Source organism: Panthera pardus, unplaced genomic scaffold (assembly GCF_024362965.1).
Source record: "Panthera pardus isolate Hobbes unplaced genomic scaffold, ASM2436296v1 HiC_scaffold_1, whole genome shotgun sequence".
NCBI lineage: Eukaryota > Metazoa > Chordata > Mammalia > Carnivora > Felidae > Panthera > Panthera pardus.
In genome coordinates this window covers 61,752,687-61,761,222 of record NW_026526654.1, presented here as the reverse complement: position 1 = coordinate 61,761,222, position 8,536 = coordinate 61,752,687, and the positions used below count along the sequence as shown (strand labels likewise).

At 42.0% G+C, this 8,536-nt stretch overlaps 1 protein-coding gene across 1 annotated transcript in view; it reads left to right on the top strand.

The window, feature by feature from the left end:
• Nucleotides 1–1,976: 1,976 nt before the first annotated feature.
• SUGT1 (SGT1 homolog, MIS12 kinetochore complex assembly cochaperone) overlaps nt 1,977–8,536 on the top strand; it is a 43,114-nt gene continuing 36,554 nt past the window's right edge. The window contains exons 1-2 of the mRNA XM_019447391.2: nt 1,977–2,301; nt 2,396–2,453. Of these exons, the coding sequence (XP_019302936.1) occupies nt 2,264–2,301; nt 2,396–2,453 (96 nt within the window). The 5' untranslated portion in view covers nt 1,977–2,263. The remainder of the gene's footprint in view (nt 2,302–2,395; nt 2,454–8,536) is intronic.

The window sequence follows — 8,536 nt, the reverse complement described above, 5'->3', positions numbered from 1 at the left end:
CAGGCTTTTTTTTTTTTTTTTATAAGTTGACAAGCTCATTCTAAAATTTGTAACTAAGTGGAAATAAATTGTATAAGATGTATAAAATAATGGCAATACAGAGGATTTGGAATAGCCAAGGCAAACTTGAAAAGTTCTAGGACCTCAAGATCCATTATAAAACTACATTAATTATGATAGTGTGGTACTGGTACAAGGTTAGACACACAGACCCACATACACATGGTCTTCTACTTGACAACAAAAGTACCATAAGAATTTAGTGGGGTGGGGGTGGGGGCGCTTGGGTGGTAACTGAGTGTTCAGCTCTGGATTTCTGCTCAGGTCATGATCTCACAATTCACAGGATCGAGCCCGCATCAGGCTGTGCACGGACAGCATGGAAACTGCCTGGGATTCTCTCTCCCCCCTCTCTTTCTGCCCCTTCCCCACGTGTGCACGTGCTCTCTATCTCTCAAAATATATAAATAAAACATTTAAAAAAAGAATTTAATGGGCGAAATAATAGATGACAGCATTTTCAGTAAGTAGGGCTGGGTCACTCAGATATCCATATTGGGGGAAAAGAGCTTTGATCTCAGGCTCATACCTTCCTCAAAAATTAACGAGATAAATCATAGTCCTGGATGTCAAACCTAAATTAATAAAGCATCTAGAAGAGAACACAGAATAGCCTCATGCCCTTGGAGTAGGTGAAGCCTTATTAATATGACACAAAAAGCACTGATCCTAAAAGATCAGCAAACCCAGCCAGTTTTACCTCACATATTTCTGCTCTTACCTTTCTGTCTGACCTATGTAAGAGGGTCACTTTGGCTTGAAACACAGCAGTTGTCGCCCAACAACTGTTCTTTTCCCTTTAACCATTCTTCCATAGCACAGAGACAATAACATACTTTTAAAAATGCAAATGTGACTGTTAAGGCCTGTTTAAGTTAGAAATCCTGTAATGGGTTAGCATCGTTAAGAGCATCACATCCAAGCTCCTCAGAAGACCACATCTAGCTGTTTATGACCTGGCATTTCACCTGACTTGAATTTTGGCTCTACCAATTTTAGAGTTCATATCATCGTTTTTCTAACACATGTTCTTGTCTGTCCTAATTCTAATTTAGCTTTTGAGGCTGGGGCTCGGGTATCACACCTTTGAGAAATCCATCCTTATACCTTTTTTTGGGCTGAGTGCCTGTCCTTGCTATTATGGCTATTCCCATTCACGTCAGCATTTAAAACAATGAGTTTAAATTTCTGGAGAGGATATTAACATCTTTGAATCCCAGGGCTTAGTTTAGATTTTGGATGTAGTAGACACTCAAGTTCATTTACTTGTTTAATGTCTACTGACTGGGCAGCTCGCTCCCACTTCCTCCTCCTTTCTCCACCCCTAGTCCATGGAACTTGCTAGAAGCTTCCATCAGATCTTCGTGTGTCAAAGGGCGGTGAGAGAGGACAGGACCTGACTAGATGGGAAAAGTAAAACAGTACTGACACAATATTAGGCCACCTTCCTCCCTTTGGTGCCTTTAGATGTAACAAGTTTTCTTCTCACTCGGGGAAGCCAACTAGGAAAAAAGCCTGCGGCTGTGGAGTCCTGGGTAATGGAATAGTACACGCGAACCGGAACCAAAGTGCATCCTTCAGTCTAGCATCTGCAAGGGCAGGACGATTTCCGGCAAATCCTTGTCCGTTAGGATTCCCAGCGCATAAATCACAGGAACTACGCACAGGCCGGAACTACGCTCCCGGAAAAGACACGTAGTGCAGAATGACGTCACAGGTCATGAAAGCCTCGGCTGCCTCGGGGAGCCATGATAAGAATTATAGTGAGCTGTGGTGAAAATGGAGCCCGATGTGGCTTATTATTAATAGACGTGCAAAACTTTCCCAAGCGTCACACGCTCCTGGGGAATAACAGTATGGTACAAAAATGCTTTTGAACTACTACCCTCCCCCCCCCCGAAGGCTCTGTTGGAGTGCGGAGACGTAAATAGCCCACGCGTCCGTAACCATGGCTGCGAAGGGCGGGGGACTGGGAGTGTTGGTCACGGGACGCGGCCGGCCGCGAGACTCAGTCCTCCACGGTCCCAGCCCGCCCTGCGCTCGCTTTTCGTTTCCCCTCCCCCCGCCGCACGCTGCGTGGCTGCTCGTTGGCTACTTAGGACGGAAGCTCAGTTTGTGTTTCTCCAGAAGTTTCCCCCTTGGGCGGCGGCGCAGCTCGTAACCTCGGTGGTAGCAGCTCTAACAGCAACAGCGATTATTAGGGATGGCGGCAGCTGCAGCAGAACCTGCAACAGCCCAGAAGTGCGTGTTTTTATTCTTTTCGCTAATTATTTTTTTTATCTCCCTCTCCCACTCACCCTCTCCTTAGTGAGCATGTCGTTGTTTTCGCTGGCAGGTTTTTCCGGAGCTTCTCAGATGCTCTGATCGACGAGGACCCCCAGGCGGCGTTAGAGGTGAGAGAATCAGTCTCCGCTTCCTCCACTCTTCTTGGGAGAGCGCGGCCCCCACGGGTTCCAGCGGACCCCGCCTTTTCTCAGCGCTGCCTTCCTGGGATCGGGGTTACTATTGATGTGTATCATCTTTAATCTGACAGTGTCCGTCTGTCCTCGGTTCCACAGTGGCCCAGTTACTCCAGACCCTTGTTCATGTCCCCTCCCAGTTGTAGACCGTTAACTGCATCCTCATAGCTGCTTAGGAATGCCTTCTTTATTTCTTGGGGGCGTAGTTAACCTTCATAGTTGGCCTGGAAACAGTTTTGTTTTGTTTTTTAATGGCATTTGTGAGTAGGAGAAAAAGTGAAATCTAGGCTTGATTATATTTGTTAATTCGGTTTTCCACTTGATGATAATTCTTGCCATCCGTACATACCAGGTGCTGTGCTAAAAAGTGCAGACTGCTGGAACAAAAACCTTTTACCGTGTTCCTGAATATTTCCAGATGTCCTGTCACTGTTCATTATCCACTCATATATCAGAACTTTTTTTTGGAGTTGCTTTGTACAAGACACTGATTGCTATGGATTAAAGTCTTGTATTATGTCTTGCGTTTGTATTTACAGGACACTTTGTATTTGTGTGAAGTGAAAGACTATAAAGGCAGAAAGAAAAGTCAAAAGAGCAAGATTTAAGTAATAATTAAAAGTAATAAAGAGAGCCCAAGCGAGGGATACATGATGCAATTGGTCGCAAAATACAGCGAGGGCTTTCTTGGTTTGAAGTAGGAGGGAAAGAGGAAACCAAACCTTGTCCAGTTGTTATATCTAATACAGGTAAGGTTAGCAGTTTGAGGCAAAAGATGTTTTTTTTCTAGCTAGGACTGCTAAACGAAATTTGCCACATGGGTAGTAGAGTCTCAATGAAGAGGTGATGTTTGAACAGAGACCTGAGGGAGGGTGATGTGAAGCTCTGGGGAAAGAGCATTCCAGGCAGGAAAAGAGCCAATGCAAAGTCATGAGGCTGTCCGATTCAAGGAGCGGCAAAAAGGCCCATTTCACTAGAGGGGGATGAAAGAGGAGTGAGTGATGGTGCCAGGAGGAAGCCAGGGGCCAGGTCCTTTAGAACCTTTTAAGTTGGGGTGTGTTTTTTTGGGTCTAGATATGAAGGCCCTCGGATAAAATGGTTGGTTTATCTGTTGTGCTCTGTTTCCCAGCGAAGCTTCTGGGATCAGGATTAGAATAATGTTACAGGAGGCACTGAGCATTTTTCTGCATAATTCAGTAGGTCATCTAGACAACTGTTAATTTCAGAAGCTACATTTGTTGTGGTGGTCTTAGCCCCACTGCCTTCATTGGAAATCTAGCTTATATGGGTTGCTTTTAAAGGATATTGTTGCAATGAATTTTGTTGTCACTTCTCATCTCCTTTGTTTTATTTAAGAACATTTTTTTGAGGTTGTGTGTATAACATCGTAAGTCTGCAGCTACTGAAGTTGTAGTTTTACACATGCGTATACCCCCCCAGATCAAGATGGAGAACACTTCCATCCTGAGAGCTCCCTCATCCTTCTTCCCAGCCCGTAATTCCCCTTACCCACCAGGAAAACTCCCATTTTGACCTCTGTCACCATTAGTTTTGCTTTCTCTTGTACTTCCTATAAACGGAATAATAGACTAGTTACCCAGTTGAGTTTGGTACTGTGTCTTGCTTTAAACATGTGAGATATGTCCATATTGTGTGAAGTAGTTATTTTTTTCACTGCTGTGTAGTATTTCATTGGTTAAAAATACAGCACAGGGGCACGTGGGTGGCTCAGTTGATTCAGGTCATGATCCCAGGGTCATGGGATTGAGTCCCACCTCCGGCTCCATGCTCAGCATGGAGCCTGCTTAAGAGTCTTTCTCCCTCTCCCTCTGGCTTTCCCCCACTCACGCACGTGTGTGCTCTCAAAAAAAAAAAAAAAAAACAAAAACAGTTTATACTAACAGTAGATGTTTAGGTTATTTCCAGTTATTAGCTAGTATGAGTAAAGCCACTGTGAATTTCCTTGTACGTGTACCTTGGTGAACACGTGCACTTTGTTTTGGGGGTATATTCCTAAGAACGAAATTGCATAGAATAAGCATGTGGTTAGCTTTAGTACCTTGGTTCTTAAACTGTGGCTTTTGAACCAGAAGCATCAGCGTCACCTGGGAATTTATTAGAAATGCAAATACTCGGGCCCCACCTCAGATGGACTCAAAGTTCTTACACCTCATGTGGTCTAGTACTTACCCTTCCATTTTACAGAAGAAAACAGACGCAAAGAAATCCAAATGATCTGTCACAAAGATGTATATAGCCAATTAGAGGCAGAATGGGGCCCTCAGGACACAAATTTCCACACTGAGTCTAGTGTTGTAGAAAGTAATTCTCAAAAGTATCCTCCCCAGACCACCTGTAGCAGCATTACCTGGGAACTTGCTAGAAATGCACATTCTCAGGACCCACCCCACCTACCTGAGTCAGAAACTGGGAGTGGGGAGAACCAGTTGTTTTAAGAGGAAGTGTTCTTTTTAAAGCTTGAGAAGACCTTCTCATAAAGATGAACAGGTAAATGTTAGTTACTAAGTAATTGGTAATGATAAGTAAGCCTGGAACCTTGATGAGAGGCTGTTTCTCTCTAGACTTTCTCAAGGGCTGGTTTAGCAGTACCGTTGACCCCTGAACAACATGGGTTTGCATTGGCCCACTTATACATGGATGTGTCCCAGTACATACCATTCTGTAAATGCTTTTCCCTTGTGATTTTCTTAATTTTTTTCCTCTAACTTTATTGTAGGAATATAGTATATAATACATACAACATTCAGGATATGTGTCAGTTGACTCTTTATGTTATTAGTCAGGCTTCTGGTCAGTAGAAATCTATGGATTAAGTTTTTGGGGAGTTAAAAGTTAGATTGGATTTTTGACTGTGTGAGGGTCAGTGCCTCTAACACACCTCATTGTTCAAGAGTCAACTAGTCATTTTGAAATTCAGGACACTTGATGTTATATCAATTAAAATGTTAACTTTTTTTTTTTTTTTACGTTTGAGAGAGAGTGCAGGAGCCAGTGGGGGAGGGGCAGAGGCAGAGGGAGAGGTAGAATCCCCAGGCTCCAAGCTGTCAGCACAGAACCCTATGTGGGGCTTGATTTTACAAACTGCAAGATCATGATTTGAGATTAAGAGCCCGATGTTCAACTGAGCCACCCTGGAGCCCCTAAAATGTTACATTTTTATATAAGACTATCCAATTAGGATTAAAGGGGAAATGTATCAAGCTTATTCATCTTTTTCATTCATTCAGTATACAATATACATTACTGGTGAATTTTGTGCTGGGAGTCAGGTATCTAAAGATGAAAAGACTGCTTTGAGGAAGTTTGCATTCTAGTGGAGACAGAGACAAATCAACAGATTAGTAAAATATAAGGTAAATATTCTAATGGAGTGGTGTATGAAGTACACTGAGAACATAGCAGAGACTAACTAGGGTAGTCAAACACTTGAACAGGATGTCTCAGCTCACTAGGGAGAGAAAACATATGTATGGATTATGAGATCTTTTGAGACCCAGTATAAACAGTTAAGAGCACGGGCTTTGGGGGTGCCTGGCTGGCTTAGTTGGTAGAACATGTGACTCTTGATCTTCAGGTCATGAGTTTGAGCTCCACACTGGGGGTAAAGTTTAATTAAAAAAAAAAAAAAATGAAAGAAAAAAGTAAAGGCTCTGGAATTAGAGTGCTTGGATCCAAAATCCTGGTTTCATAATAAATCCATAACCTCAGGAAAATTCCTCTTGTCACTCTGGATCAGGTTTCCTGTGAAGTGGGACTAGATAAGACCTATTGAGATTTCAGCTGAAATGTCATCTCAGCTTTTTTTCCTAGACCATCCTATCTAAAGTGGGCCCCATTGTAAACTTTAAGGTGGCAGGGGTTTTGTGCATCTTTTTTTTTTTTTAAACGTTTATTCATTTTTAGGAGAGACAAAGCGTGAGCAGGTGAGGGGCAGAGAGAGAGGGAGACACAGAATCTGAAGCAGGGTCCAGGCTCTGAGCTGTCAGCACAGAGCCCAATGCGGTGCTCGAACCCACGAGCCATGAGATCATGACCTGAGCCGAAGTCAGATGCTTAACTGAGCCGCCAGGCACCCTCCGCGCCCCCCCCCCCCCAATAATTCTTCGAACAGTTGAGGTGGGTATTTGCATTTTACTCACAAGAAAGCTGAGGCCAAAGAGATTAACTTGCTCAAGGTTATATAGTTGAGAAGTGATAAGTCTCTGGGTTTAAGGCATCAAGGTCATCCTCTGGAGGAGGAGGTAGGTCTAGGGATGTATAATATAATTAAAGGTTTGGTAGCTGACTTTAAAGATGCTGACCATTGATAGCTTTGTTGAGAGTGTAGCTGGTTAGCATAAATGTGCAATGTTACCAGTTGTGCATGGTTGTGTGGTTTTTGTTTTCAGCAGTGCTAGATAGTTTAGGAAAGGAGAACGGTTGACACTCTTGTTTATTATCTGTGATTGGGGATTAGCGTGGCTAGAAGAAAAAGGGAAATGGAGTCAAATTGAGATACCTAGAGCTACATACCTTCAGCAGTTAGGTCCCTCTGAGCAGTCCGCTTTAGCTTTTAACCTTAACAACAAGTTATCTTGTTGAGTAGCATTTTTACAAAGCCTAAAACTGGAAAGATTTAGAAATTCATTTTCTCAGGTCCAAATTTTAAACAATTTTAATGCCTTAAAAAGTAGGTTTTTTTCCCCTTATTTTTTCTGGATTATCAGGGTATTTCCTTTGTCATTATCTTGGTAAAGATTTCAGTGTAATTATACTTTAGAGTTCACTGAGTTTCTTTATTTTTAGAACTATAAATTGCTTGACCATAGCGTAACCCATTTTATGGAAGTATATATTTGGACATGTTCACAGTATGTTTCCCATTGGTCTGCATTACATAATGACCTTTTGCCACTATGATTCAGATGTTGGCACTGAAGTCCTTGCCTTCTGAGATACCTTTCTTCAGTCCCTTTGTACTCCAGCAGTGAACAACTGTTGTCACAGAAACAGTAGAACTCTCAAAACATGCCACAAGTCCGTTGTAGTTCATACAACCACAAATTACTGTTTTAACTTCACTTTTTCTGGTTTTATTATACTGTGTATTGCTTATTCAATATTGTAGTTTTTGATTTAAATTTGTGTCATAATGTTCAGTTTGTGCTCTGTCCCTTGGTAACTTTTCAAAAATAACAGCCTAACAAGTAAGTTGCTTTATTTAACTGAATCACGTAACTGTTTCTCCTTAACCAGTTAGTTTGTGCTTTTAAAGGTTATTTGCAAGTTGGTTCTTTGAAATTCAGAAGTTTTTACTTGACTCCATTTTAATTTTAATTATCTTTGTACCCCCAGTGTCTGGCCTGGATTTGTTATGTAACATATGTTTAAAAATGCTTTCTAAGTTAATAATCCCGGGGTGCCTGGGTGGCTCAGTCGTTAAGCGTCTGACTCTTGATTTCGGCTTAGGTCATGATCTCATGGTTTGTGAGATCAAGCCCTGTGTCGGGCTCTGAACTGACAGCCTGGAGCCTGCTTGGGATTCTCTCTCTCCTTATCTCTCTGCCTCTCCTCCCTCTCTCGCACTCTTAAATAAACGTTAAAAATAAAACAATTAGATGATCCAGATGTTAATATAATTTATAGTAGCTTTTTTGAACTGAAATGTACCTGTTTTCTTGCTTAGGAGAGGCTAGAAATTTGGTTTGAAGATATATTTGAGTAGATAGGTAAGAAGCTATTAACTCTTTTCAAAATTGTTGAAAGTTTAGTGCAAGATGGTATCATTTAACTTAGGAATTTTAAAGTGTTAGGAAAACACATTAGTAAAATGTCATTGGTGTGTGAAAGATACTTGGAACAACATTACCAAGAGGCAGTGTTTAAAACCATATTTGGAGTCAGGCAGACTGGATTTGAATCCTGTCTCTGGCACAGCCTCATCACTAACTAGAAAGTAAAGGAATGGATCTTCTGTGCATGTCTGGGGAAAGAGCTTTCCAGTGAGAGAAGCAGCA